At 48.4% G+C, this 12,709-nt stretch overlaps 4 protein-coding genes across 4 annotated transcripts; 2 read left to right on the plus strand and 2 right to left on the minus strand.

Annotated features, from left to right (window-relative positions):
• GGS25DRAFT_290856 (NAD(P)-binding protein) lies at positions 1–1,467 on the plus strand. The gene is made up of 2 exons (XM_049257561.1): positions 1–260; positions 369–1,467. The coding sequence occupies exon 2, from the start codon at positions 466–468 to the stop codon at positions 1,258–1,260; it is 795 nt and encodes a 264-aa protein (XP_049116937.1). The 5' UTR covers positions 1–260; positions 369–465; the 3' UTR covers positions 1,261–1,467.
• GGS25DRAFT_491580 (uncharacterized protein) lies at positions 1,230–2,650 on the minus strand. Its single transcript, XM_049261112.1, has one exon. The coding sequence runs from the start codon at positions 2,376–2,378 to the stop codon at positions 1,674–1,676; it is 705 nt and encodes a 234-aa protein (XP_049116938.1). The 5' UTR covers positions 2,379–2,650; the 3' UTR covers positions 1,230–1,673.
• A 271-nt stretch (positions 2,651–2,921) lies between these two features.
• Positions 2,922–5,896, minus strand: GGS25DRAFT_491581 (MFS general substrate transporter). The gene is made up of 6 exons (XM_049261113.1): positions 4,976–5,896; positions 4,277–4,890; positions 3,965–4,217; positions 3,780–3,902; positions 3,436–3,721; positions 2,922–3,279 (listed from the first exon to the last, which is right to left on the minus strand). The coding sequence occupies exons 1-6, from the start codon at positions 5,182–5,184 to the stop codon at positions 2,995–2,997; spliced, it is 1,770 nt and encodes a 589-aa protein (XP_049116939.1). The 5' UTR covers positions 5,185–5,896; the 3' UTR covers positions 2,922–2,994.
• Positions 5,897–8,547: 2,651 nt separating this feature from the next.
• GGS25DRAFT_290893 (uncharacterized protein) lies at positions 8,548–10,796 on the plus strand. Its single transcript, XM_049257562.1, has 2 exons — positions 8,548–8,797; positions 8,880–10,796. Exons 1-2 carry the CDS (start codon positions 8,675–8,677, stop codon positions 10,536–10,538), a joined length of 1,782 nt encoding a protein of 593 aa, XP_049116940.1. The 5' UTR covers positions 8,548–8,674; the 3' UTR covers positions 10,539–10,796.
• The last annotated feature ends 1,913 nt before the right edge of the window (positions 10,797–12,709 follow it).

Genomic DNA, 12,709 nt, shown 5'->3' on the forward strand with positions numbered 1-12,709 from the left:
AAGCAATTTTGAATGCAAGTATGCGGATAGAACGACCAGTCATGTGTCTGTGTCTGTGTGAGATATAAGTATAGGACTTGACTACAAATATGGGATTAAGTGGACGGCAGCGAAACAGATTCGTATATTTACCAGTTGGGGCAACTCCGATGCGGGGTTGACACATACTGTCCGATTCCCGCATACATCCCACGGTCAGCTTTCCGGGGATATCTGGTGTCTCTTACATAAACTTCCAAGGTTATTAGGGGGGTACCTAGGTATATATAGACCTACTGTAGCTTAGTTACCCAGCTTCCCTTGATACGACCTATATCCACAGGACGTAAGGGCTCTTTTCATCATACTACAGATCTAACATCACTAAGTACCTACTCAACATTAAACCGTGCCTAACATCCAACGGCACTTACTTCATCGTTTTACCCCTTGATCACACCTCCTATATTCGGTACCTAGCTAGCTATGGAGGGGAAATACGCAACGTACCCAAGCCTCCGCGGCAAAACCGTGCTGATCACCGGCGGCGCCGAGGGCATCGGCGCCTCCGCCGTCGAGCTGTTCTGCCGCCAGGGCTCCACCGTCGTCTTCCTCGACATCTCCCCCGCCTCCGCCTCCGCCCTCATCTCCAAGCTGGAAAACACACCCGGGGCGACGGTGCCCGCGTTCCTGCACTGCGACGTCACGGACCTGGCCCGGCTGAGGGAGTGCGCGGACACGGTGGTCGCGCAGCACGGCGCCGTCGACGTGCTGGTGAACAACGCGGCGGGCGCGGGCGGCAAGGCGCGCGCGCAGACCGCGAACGTGACGCCCGAGTCCTGGGACCACGACGTCGGCGTCAATCTGAGGCACCAGTTCTTCCTGACGCAGGCCGTCGTGCCGTCCATGCGGCGGAAGGGAGCCGGGGGGAGCATCATCAACATGGGCTCGATCACGTGGCGCATCCCGACCGTCGGCGTGCCGGTCTACGCGCTGTGCAAGGCGGCCGTCATGGGCATGACGCGCACGCACAGCAAGGAGTTTGGCAGGGATGGGATCAGGGTTAACAGCGTGATGCCGGGGGCGATATCGACGCAGAGGCAGATTGAGGAGGTGCTGACGGAGGAGTATAGGAGGGAGGTTTTGGGCGCGCAGAGTTTGAAGAGGGAGTTGTTGCCCGATGAGGTCGCGAGGTTGATTTTGTTTTTGGCGGCGGATGATTCGAGTGCGATTACGGGGAGTAGTTATGTGGTGGATGGGGGGTGGGTGGGCGATGTGTAAGGGGGGGTGTATTTATTGGGCTAGTAGGAACTTGACCTTGGCCTCGTTGGGGAAAGGGGATGGTGATTTTAGCTAGGTCACCTAAGCTAGAATATATCGTCAAGAGTGAGCATCTATTCATGTAACTCTACCTCTGTCACAAGCTGTGGTTAAGGCGTCATATAATGGTATTAATCAGTTTCAAAGTACCTGTCTACTACCTTCCTTCTATCTATATAAACAACCTTGAAGTGTTAAACATTTGTTAGAAAAGAAATCTGCATTAATATGAAAACAGGTGGCTTTCTTTAAGCACGGCTGTATCGAGAGTGGGAGCGTCCCTGCCTAGGTACGTTACCTGGGTACCTACTAGGTAGGTATACCTTACTTACTCGCGATGATGAATATACGTTTGGGTACCTATATATGCACTACTACCTCCGCGGACGCAGCGATCTGCCGCCGTGTGCGAGTTTTTCTTCCTCGGAAGTGCACAGCTCGCACCGACAAGTAAACCCCCAGTTCATGAGCTTGCTCCGCCTCTCTTTCAAGGGCAGCGTGCGCATGCTGCTGCAATACGTGACGAAGATCTCCTGGCCGGCCCGGATCTCGCGCGTCGCCGTCATCGTCAACTTCGCCTCGCCGTCCATCATCTCGATCGGCCACGTCACGTTCGGCCGGCAGCTATGGTTCGCGCGCGAGAACGCCGGGTACAGCCCGCTCTTGTTATTCGGCGTCGCCGAGCAGTTCGTCCAGAAGAGCGCCCACAGCCGCAGCAGCAGCCACGCCACCTGGTGCGTGTCGGTCTCGGGCAGGAACTCGCCCGCCCGCTGCTTCTTGTGCACCCAGCGGTAGACGTTGTCTTGGTGCTGGGGATTGGCGATTGCGTCCTCGAGCTTGGTCGGGTCGCAGTGCAGCGCGTCGACGGTCCGCAGTTCCGCCGGCGGCAGGCTGAAGTACCTGTCGCAGAGCTCCGCGATGGACCCGGCGTGCCCGATCTCGATCACCGGATACTCTATCATCACGATATCCCCGACCTCTAAGTTCTTTGTCGCGAACATCCCAAACCCGATCCCGGGCACGGGACGGACTTCGGCCCCGTAAATTTTCGTCCTGTCGGTTATTCCAAAGGTTTCCATTGGATTAGCGTTGGAAACCAGAAGTAGATATTAGGTATCTAATGTGCTGGGTACGATAGCAATTATACGATCGTTGTCGTACGCACACTGGTTCTAAGGGGCAGTGTAGATGTGAACAATACTTGATTTTCATGGATATATCTATTAGGACCATTATATGTGTTTCGGTATATTGTCAATAATTTCATTGTCAATAATTTCATTGTCTAAATCTATTTCTAAGAAGACTCATTGTTCCGTAAATAGGGAAGTAGTTATTTAACTAGTTAAACAAGTGTATTGTTCGTAACATATCTATATATAAGAAGAACAAAGGACAAGTCCCACCCACCAATGTATTTGATATTTAGTGACTACCTAGGTATATACCTGTATGCCTACCTAGTAGGCATACAATGAGGTTGAAGGATTGTTAGGGAATAGGGGCTATAATATTATAGTTCCTGTAATAATACGCCAGTCCTTAGTAAGTACTAGGTAGTATCAGTCTCTAAGAGACACGTTACTACGTGAAAAAGTTCATTTCCTTAGACGGAAGACTTGCTGAAAAGGGGGGATGTATTGGGTATACTTCTATCGGTGCTTTTAATTCATACAAAAATTTGAGCCGCGAAAACTACCATATATTTCCCTTGCCCTGCTTTCCACGCGTCTCCTCGAGTTTAACAACGTTAATGTTCTTCCATACAAAGAGACAGATGACACAAAGAGGAATGAACGCCGAGCCAGCGATCACCATCTTCCTCTGCACATCTCCTAGAGCCGCGATAATTGCCGTGCGAATGGGGCTTCCCATCGGATAATTCATCTGGACGGTGATATCGCTGAAGATGGCTGCAGCCGAGTCCTTGCTTCCTTCTGGAAGGAATTCGTATAGCTTTTCTGGTAGAATGTTGTTCCACTGAAATATTAGTTAGTGGCTGTGTACGTGTAGAGGAAATAGGGAACAGAGAAAAGGAAGGAGGAAAATAGAAACAACTAGCGATTCTAGTTCGCAGATCACGAGGCATAAGACTATCACGTTGAAACACAGGAAATGACTTAGAAAGTTACGTACCAAGGCGCCAGCAATGGCAAGGCCGATAGCAGCACCGATCGATCCGAAGAGACCGAAGATGGCCATCGATACGGCAATTTCTTGATGCGTCACTGATGCCATGATAGCCAGTTGCGCCGCGATAGACCATATTCCGGTAGCAATGCCATTGAAAATCTGACACATGACAAGGTATCCGATAGAAGCTTCAGGAGTACGGAAGTGAATTAGTAGGACAGTGCCGAGGACGCAGAAAGGAATTCCTGCAATTGCGGTCCATTTATAATCTCCAGTGTATCGAATAATGCTGTGCTTTAATTAGGAACGATGATCAGTATTAAGATTGGTGTGGGAGGAAAACTCACAGGCCAATGAATGGGCCAATGAAGGATGAGGAGAGCGCGAAAGTATTCAGTACGTAGCCGGAGACCGTGATACTCTGACCGTGGACAACTTGTAGGTACGAACTATAGTAACTATCCCAACAGCTAGACTTGATATTAGCACCATGACAACGTCAATTTGTTCAAGGGGTGAGATCAATGCTTACTATATGGAGGTAAACATTACACCATACAGCATGCACGCAGCAAGAATAGTCCGGTCTTTTAGGAACTTGAAGGGAAAGTACGGAACTGGAGAAAAGGACCTTTCCCAGATAGCAAAGACACCCAGTAGAAAAGCGCCGAGTATTATCATTGCAATGATATATCCAGTCTTCCATCCATTGGGCGCATAGTTGACGATGCTAAAAGGTAGGAGTAGTAGAGAGAACCCGAATATCGTCAAGAACATTCCGATTACTTTGTGATAGATTAGCATACACATCCCTATATATTCATGGTGTCGTGGATAGCCTCACCGTCAAACTCAATGAAGTAGTACTTCGTTGATTCCCAGACCGACCGGGTCTTAACCCTTTCGGGGTAGACTCCTAGCCTGACGGCTTTGCGCTTGCTGATGATGAAAATAATAGCGACAGGAAGACAGAATGCCACGAGAATGATCGAGAAGGCGCCAAAAGCCCATCGGAAGTTGGCATACACGTAAAATAGTTCGGCTATCTTGGGCCCGGCGAAGGTGGTTGCGATGGTTGGGGTTGCATTGATACCAATTATCAACATTCGGTTTTTGAGGGTAGTAGTATCCGCGAGGATGATGTCGACGACGTATTGCATTCCGAGGTGGCCCACCCAGTACAAGGTGTGGGCTGCTGCGTACATCTCGACGTTGACACAGGTAGCTTTTAAGACCATACCGAGAACGACTAGTATGACCATAACGACGAAGCCTTCGCACCGGCCCCAGATATCGATCATCTTCGCGATTGTCAATCTGCTTACACCACCGATTATAGTAGCAACGATGCTAGTAGTCGCTAGCAGTCCATGTTTCCCAAAGGCTGAGGTCACGTAGGGTACGAGATTTCCCTGGACAGCTTGTAACAACATATCGACGAAAGTCACTATGTACAGCCTAGAAAACAGAAAATGCAAAGGCTATTAGAATCAACTTTACTCACATGTCGCTGCATAGAGATGACAAAAGAAAATGGACTCACAAAATAAACATGACGATAAGTAACTCTTTAGACCACACGGTGGTGATGGCCTCGACTCGCTTGACACCATCTTGCATATGTGCATCAGAATCCGTCTCGGATTTGGATTCGTTGGCGTCCCCAAACTCATTAACCTTTTCACCATTTGATGTCAGTTTAATATCCTGTGCCGGAGTGGCAGGAATGGCTTCAGCCGTGGTGACAGCCATAGTGATGAGATTTTTACGCAAAGTTGAGCGCAAGTTTTAAGAAATGATGACCTTTGTAGCATTAGAACAAACACTGCGGCGCAACGCTGTATATATATCTCGTATTTCGCATATCTCGCAAGATCGCGCACCCACGCGATGGTCTATATATTACGTGTTGTGAATCGGGCTGAACCCCCATTTCTTCTCTAGGGTCCGATCAAATCAGTTGATCATTTGCTCGTATAAGGTCGGAAAATCATCCCTGAAATAAGACCGCGAAGGCCAATAGAAAAATCTTTTCCTGGGCAAATCATCGCGGACCTTGGCGTCTCTTGACCGTCTTGCAAGATCTAACCTGAAATCATCCTGGCTGGGTGTGAGGCATTATCCCGGAATGTAGCCACATAAAGTTATCTGATCCGTTGCGAAGCCTTATCAGATCCGTTATGCCAAGTCCGACACTCGGTGGAAGGCATAGGTACCATGCAATATATATCATAACTTTGGTAAATGGTGGACACCTGCATGTACGAAAGACGCTTTCGAAATAGATGCCAGTAGTATCAGCTGATCGCAACTACAATTCAGCCCATCCTACTATAGTACCTGCATGGTACCTAATACTACATATTGATGGTTTAGATAAAAGTAGTACTAATAATAGGCATGTGTCGGAAGAGATGGATACATTGGATAGTTCAAGATGATGGCTGGGCGACTGGGCTCTTAGAGATTCGGAATAAATGCATGTTAGTTGTTATGCATCGCACTTTCCATCTAGCGTACCTGCCCAGCATCTAGTTATGTCTTGGAGTTGATGCCAACTGTACAGTACTATGTAAGACTTATGGCAGCTGTCAAACACATGTTCAGTCAAAGAAACTGTTAGTCAGCAGCTGTTAAATTACCTTTCAGCTTTTCAATTGCCGCTGCTCCGTAAAACGGCCACTCAAACAGAAGAAATCAGATGATAAACATTGAAACCCACAGTTTAATTCTTATCGAATTAATCTCCACGTGATGCCGAGAACTTTAGACTCTCATAATTCTCAGAAATAATAAATTCTAGAATTCTTTCACTTTCAATAACTAGTTAACTACTGTACTTCCTCTAAGCCGTGGAGGCCTTCTGTCCCCCCACCCCCAACCCACCTGAATTGGCCCGACTCAAATCAACCACGTCCATTAAGTGGCATTAACATCTTTCTGCAGTTGCCGGCTGACCGAAATACCCATCTAACCCATGTTCGATCAACTAAATTCCTTCCAAGGCTGTCTGTCATTTTGATATTCAATGTTACCTTAGTACCACTTTCAACTCCTTGAACACAAACACAATGGATAAAGGGTAGTATCGCTATCCAGTAGTCTCGTTTCGGTTTTGAGTTTCTTTTTCTTTTTATAACATCCAATTCTACCTAGTATTGAGGATCTGTAGCCAGTACAGTATTTACTACATACATACCAAGGTAGGTAGACAGGTAGACAGGTAGACCGGTAGGTAGGAAGGTAGGAAGGTTAGTACACTTTTGCTGGTAGCCTAACGATGAAGGGACGTAGCAGACCTAGACGTCGATGAATCGTCGGTGCCTATTGCAACAAAAAGGGTTCGGTGCAATCTATCATCAGTGTGCCTCCCGATGCGGTGTCAATAACCCCAATCTTCAGTTGGTGGCTTGCGATAAGACCGAGCAAGCCAACGTCTCCAAACGGTTCCAAGGGGAGTGCAGCACCTCGAATAGAAATAAATATTCTTTGACAGATGCCAATTTTAATCACGACTTCCCGCGATAGAAGTATGATCCGGCAAAATCCCATCCTTTGAAGTAAGCCCGACGGTACCACGGCGATCCTGCTCATCTTTGCCTGTGTGAGACCCTGGCGCTATGTATGTGCGCGACACTTGGCATTGTCTCGATCTCAACACTTGGCGCCCCTTCCGTGGTGATGAACCTGCAAATCAGAACCACGGTCAGTTTATTTACATAACAACATGGGAGTCACTAGGCTGGCCGATACGAACTCATCTCTTGAATTTCCCAAGACAAATTCCACTTGGAAATTGGAAATAACGTGGATTTACTGGCAACGAAGCAAGCAAGCCTCATTTTTGGTTTTCCCACAAGGCTTTGCTACCTATTACTAGGTATCTAAGGTTAGTACCTCTATATTTGATCATCAACAAAATAAAAAGTAGAGAGAACATTGAACAATTAACCAAAGTACTCAATAGCTTATCTCTCTGGCCAATGACTATCTATATCTTAGTAAGTCGATGAAGCCCATGAATCCCATATACTCGATATTCATGCAGGGGTTTGATCTCCCTTTGCCAAGCGAAACCGGAGAACCTTATGAAACCTAGCCATCCAGAATACAAGCTACCATTTTAACCTAGTGTAGCTCGAGCTGTCATCCTTTTAAAGCTCCAAGCACGTGTATTCGGCTTGACCAACTGCCGCCGGCAATCACACTTAGTGGTATAAGTCTATTCAATGCACTATCAGCAGTATATCAGCAGTATGAAAATGAAGGTCTATTGCAGTCTTTCTGAGGCCTTTTTATTCAAGATGGATAGACTCCGATAGAGAGTGATAAATCGATTCCCGTCTCTAGATTCAACAGTCCTAGAGTATCATCCTTGAAGCATATCTATCATATGCCAGACTACCGTAGTAGGCCTCACCATGTACTAACTAACGGGAATATTTGTGGTCGAGGGGCACGGGCACGAAAGCACCCGGACAACTATATCCACAGATGCTCCTCATCATCCATAATAGGCCTTTTTCATCTGGATAAGGTTATGTCGAGTCACGACCCATGGCCAGAACCACTTTATTTCACCTGAGGCCCTTAGCTACCCCATGCTCCATCCTGCATTGAACCCGGAAAGCTGGGCATCCAACGTCAACTTCAGATGGCAGGGGTTTCTTCGGCACGGTGTTTCCCATATGTAAAATCCCCCCTTCGATCCTCAACGACAAGCCAAAACATCAAGCCTGCATAGCAGCATTGTAGCTGCGCCATTGAGTAACCTGCGTGCGCACTGAGCGTCAGCCCACGATCTAGGACAAGGCTCTGCCAGAGATGTCACTTCACGTAGCCCCTTGCTTTGCGCAAGACACCCCTGTGTGATATCACTCTTGACGTTCTGGACTGGAAAATCGTTGCTAGGGACGATTATGGCAAAGCTAGGGTATAAGTCTTGGTTTCCTACATGATGAAGATCAGGGACGATGCCTCTTTCCATCCATTCTCTTCACCTCGACGTAGACCTCTCTTGACTTGAGTGTTCGTTGATTTCTTTCTTTCACGGTCGATCCGTCCATTTTTCAACTTTTTACCTATCACTGTTTTTCGTTCGTTTCGTTTTGAAGGCTGAGCCATTTAATTCAATATCTTTTTTTTTTGGGTGCTCTGGTAGTTTCATTCTCTAATCATCTCGTTCACTGTCAGACTCGCCTAGTCAGTCTTTTTTTTCCCGCTTCCTTTCTTCAGAACAAATATGCGGCTCTCGAAGAGCTATGTGCCGGCACTCTTGGCCCTGGCTTCAGTAGCTGTCGCTACGGAGCCAGAGATGGTCATCACTGAGACTGTTCACGAGACCATGCACGAAACAGTACATGTGGTAAGCAGTCTTTATAGCTTCTAATCATGAAGCAGCATACACCAAGATCATGAGTTAAGTTTACTAACTTGCTATGCTATAGACTATGCCGCCAGAGACGATAAAAGAGACTGTTCATGTAACATTGCCGCCAGAAACAGTAAAGGAGATGGTACATGTGACACTGCCGCCCCAGACAGTAAAAGAGACGGTGAAAGAGACAGTTCACGTAACCTTGCCGCCAGAGACAGTTAAGGAAACGGTTCATATAACGCAGCCACCTATGACGGTAAAGGAGACAGTCCATATAACTCTACCACCTCAAACGGTGAAAGAGACCGTCCATATAACCCTGCCACCCTCGACGGTGAAGGAGACGGTGAAAGAGACGGTACACGTTACGCAAACGGCACATGTTACACTACCTCCAGAGACCGTACACGTCACGCTCCCTCCCCAAACAGTAAAGGAGACGATCCAGGTGACTAAGGTGGAAGAGAAGCTCGTCACGAAGACCCAGTTACATACGGTGGTCCAAACCGCCATCCAGACGAAGGTTGAGACCAAGGTCGAGTCCGTACACGTAACTCTACCCCCGCAAACCGTGAAGGAGACCATTGCGGTGAGCGTGCCTGTAACGAAGGTGGAAACAGTCAAGGAGAGCTTTGCCGTGACGAAGGTGGAGACGTCGAAGGAGACCCTGCAGGTCAGTGTTCCGGTAACGAAGTTGGAGACTCTCAAGGAGACGGTCCAGGTACACGTCAGTGTCCCAGTGACAGTCAAGGAATCCTTTGCTGTCAGTGTTCCGGTCACAGTGAAGGAGTCGATAGCAGTCAGCGTTCCGGTAACGGTCAAGGAATCGGTGCCGGTGACAGTCAAGGAAAGCATTGCCGTCAGCGTCCCGGTGACTGTTAAGGAAACTGTACACGTCAGTGTTCCAGTAACTGTCAAGGAGTCCGTTGCTGTCAGCGTTCCTGTAACAGTCAAGGAGAGCGTAGCTGTGACGCAGGTACAGACAGTCAGAGAGAGCGTTGCCGTCAGCGTCCCAGTGACCGTCAAGGAATCTGTACACGTCAGCATTCCAGTAACTGTCAAGGAATCTATCGCAGTTAGTGTTCCGGTAACAGTTAAGGAAAGCGTAGCGGTAACGCAAACTGTCAAGGAGAGCGTCGCAGTCAGCGTGCCTGTGACTGTCGCTGTCACGAAGACCGAGGTCCTCAGCCATCTACAGACCGCGGTGCTTACTGAAACCGTTCACATCACTGCTCCGCCGCAGGTAGTCAAGGAGACCGTACACGTTACGCAGGCTGTGACCGAAACTGTCCACGAGACGGTCCATGTTACCTTACCACCGCATGTTATGACGGTTTCCGAAGTCGTCCATGTCACTGTCACTGAGGTCGCGTCAGCTTGCGATGCAGTTCCCCCGATGACCCATGAAACAACAACCGCGATGGCCCACGAAACCACATCCGCGATGGTCCATGAAACAACGTCTGCCATGGTCCACGAAACGACATCTGTCATGGTCCATTCAACTGCAGTTGTCCCGCCCATGGTTCACGAAACGTCAACTATGGCACAATACATTAATTCCACGTCCGTCGCTCCGCCCATGGTCCACGAGACTGCTGTGCCGACAGAGGCAGTCAACTCTACCATGCCCGCCGGAACAGCCACCGGAGCGATGCCGCCAGCACCCGCATCCTCTCTAGCCTTGGGATACATGATTCCCCATAACGCACGTCGGTGGCGGGCGTAGAGAATTATTTAATTAAGAGTGCGCGAAATATCACGACGGGTTTTTGGGAGTGTTAGACTTTGATATACACTACGGGATGTGCTTATGGGTACTGGGCCATTACAGAGCTGGACAAATGCAGCAAAGGATTTCCTAATGTTATTTAATTCGTTCGACTTCTGTTCCACGGTCCGGCCCCCCCAATGTTTTTTTAACGGCTTTATATGCAAGATGTAGATGACAGGACAAATGAAATGATTTAATATATCTTTATAATGGCGTTAAATATGAAGGGCAGCTGTGCTACCCGTTGAGATGGCCAAGTCATTTGTGCCTCCGTGCCTATATATATGTATTGTACACCTGAAAAATCCGTAGATCATTGTCTATTCTGAATTTATCGTAAACTCTTTCTGCCATTTACTCAAGATGTGCGATATCGTAGGAGCGGGACAATCGAGATACTAGTCCTCGCCGCGAAAGCCAAGCCCAAGGCACGTAAATCGCAATCGGTGAATAAACATCGTGGGCCTCCCGTCGATCGATCTTCAAATATCCCTTTTTTTTTTTGCCGTCATCGAAGCATTCGGATAAGATCAGCTCTCTACTATTTTCGGGAGGATCTGGCCTAGAATCGATAGCCGGCAAGCACAAGCACCAGCGGGAAAAAAACTTCCGCGAGAGAGGGCCCGTGTTCATAGGTAGTGTATGCCTGGGTATGGGGGCGAAATTAGCCAAGACGGATATCGTGACTATCATCAGCTAGGCTTGTACTGTGTAGATATTTTTAATAGGGAGCCAGGAATTGTACATAGGTATGCAGGGTTGTCGTAACGTGGATCGAATTCTTCGTTAATGGGCGAGTAACCTCCCTATTTGGGTACCTAGACGGCGACATGTTCTTCAATGAGCTTCATTGGGTGCCATTCTGCTTGGGACGCATCTGGGTAGGTAGGCGATGCCAGTGAAGTATCTAAGTAAGCGGAAGAAGCCCAATCCCGCGCCACCTAGTACCTCGCGGAGGGAAAGGGAGGAAGGAGGAAGCGGGAAGGATTTTGTTGAAGGGGGTAGTATTCTGGAACTCGAAATATGCAAGTTATGCGACATCGCGAATGAAACAAACCTAGGCAATCCTTCAAATCTTGGCTTGGCTGCCTATGTTTGTCGTGTAGGTACGTTTAGGGAAGAGGTCTATATTTTTAGCAATGACATCGCAATACTTACCCAGATGGTCGCCGAAACATGGACTGGCGTCGGGAGGATTTTAGAGAATAGGTAGCAACTTACTTTAGTAGGTAGGTCAGCAGGTAGGCGACCCAGGATACAAACAACAGGATGTTACGTATCTAGGTAGGCGGTGGCTACACGGGACATACAAAGCAATATCACAAAAGCATAGGTAGGGTCTTACGCATACAATGAACAAGAGAATAGATGAAGGTCACGTATCAATTTCCGTATACTGTCAATGAAGTCACTGCGAGGGCATACCCGAAAGCTATCTCCTAGCACGAACCCACCACAAGCTTAGAGATACATGAAGAGTTGCGATTGTTGATCCCGGGGGCAACTTCATACAGAAACCCGGCAGACGAGCCTCCATCACCATATCACAAAGTCGGTCGATCACGAGGCATCTATCTTGCACACAAACTAGCCTACTAGATAGGTAGGCACTTCCTGTGCATGATCACAGTCCTCCTTCATCGTCCACAACCGCCTTTCTCAAGGCATTCCTTGCTGATCGTGAGGCCGACGCAGTAGTCACAGCTTCGAGGGATGTCCGCGTTGCCACCGCTGCCGCTAGGTCCCGCAGCAGAAGAGCTCTCGCCAGCAGCAGCAGGAGCATGCTGATCAGTCTGTTCTTCGGCTGCTTGCTGCTGTTCCCGCATTCGCTCTTGATACAGCTGGCTATATATAGCACGGTCCTGGCGAATGCTGCGTCCGCATTGGCGGAAGATGTTCACTTGAAGACGCAGCTTCTCGATGAGCTGCTTGTCGGTCGGCTGTGGACCTTGCTGGGGTGTCTGGGCCGGCTGAGCGTGAGACATGGCGACCAGTGACAGAAGATGATGACAAAATAAAAGGCTTTTGGTGAGGAACAGGTTGAGGTAGGTAAATGGGGCTCTAGAGTTGCCAGAGATTAATGTATGTGTGTATGTTGGTATGGTGATGGACAGCAGAGTTGCGAG

This window comes from Hypoxylon fragiforme (genome assembly GCF_022984875.1).
Source record: "Hypoxylon fragiforme strain CBS 206.31 chromosome Unknown GGS25scaffold_5, whole genome shotgun sequence".
In the NCBI taxonomy this organism is placed as follows: Eukaryota; Fungi; Ascomycota; class Sordariomycetes; order Xylariales; family Hypoxylaceae; genus Hypoxylon; species Hypoxylon fragiforme.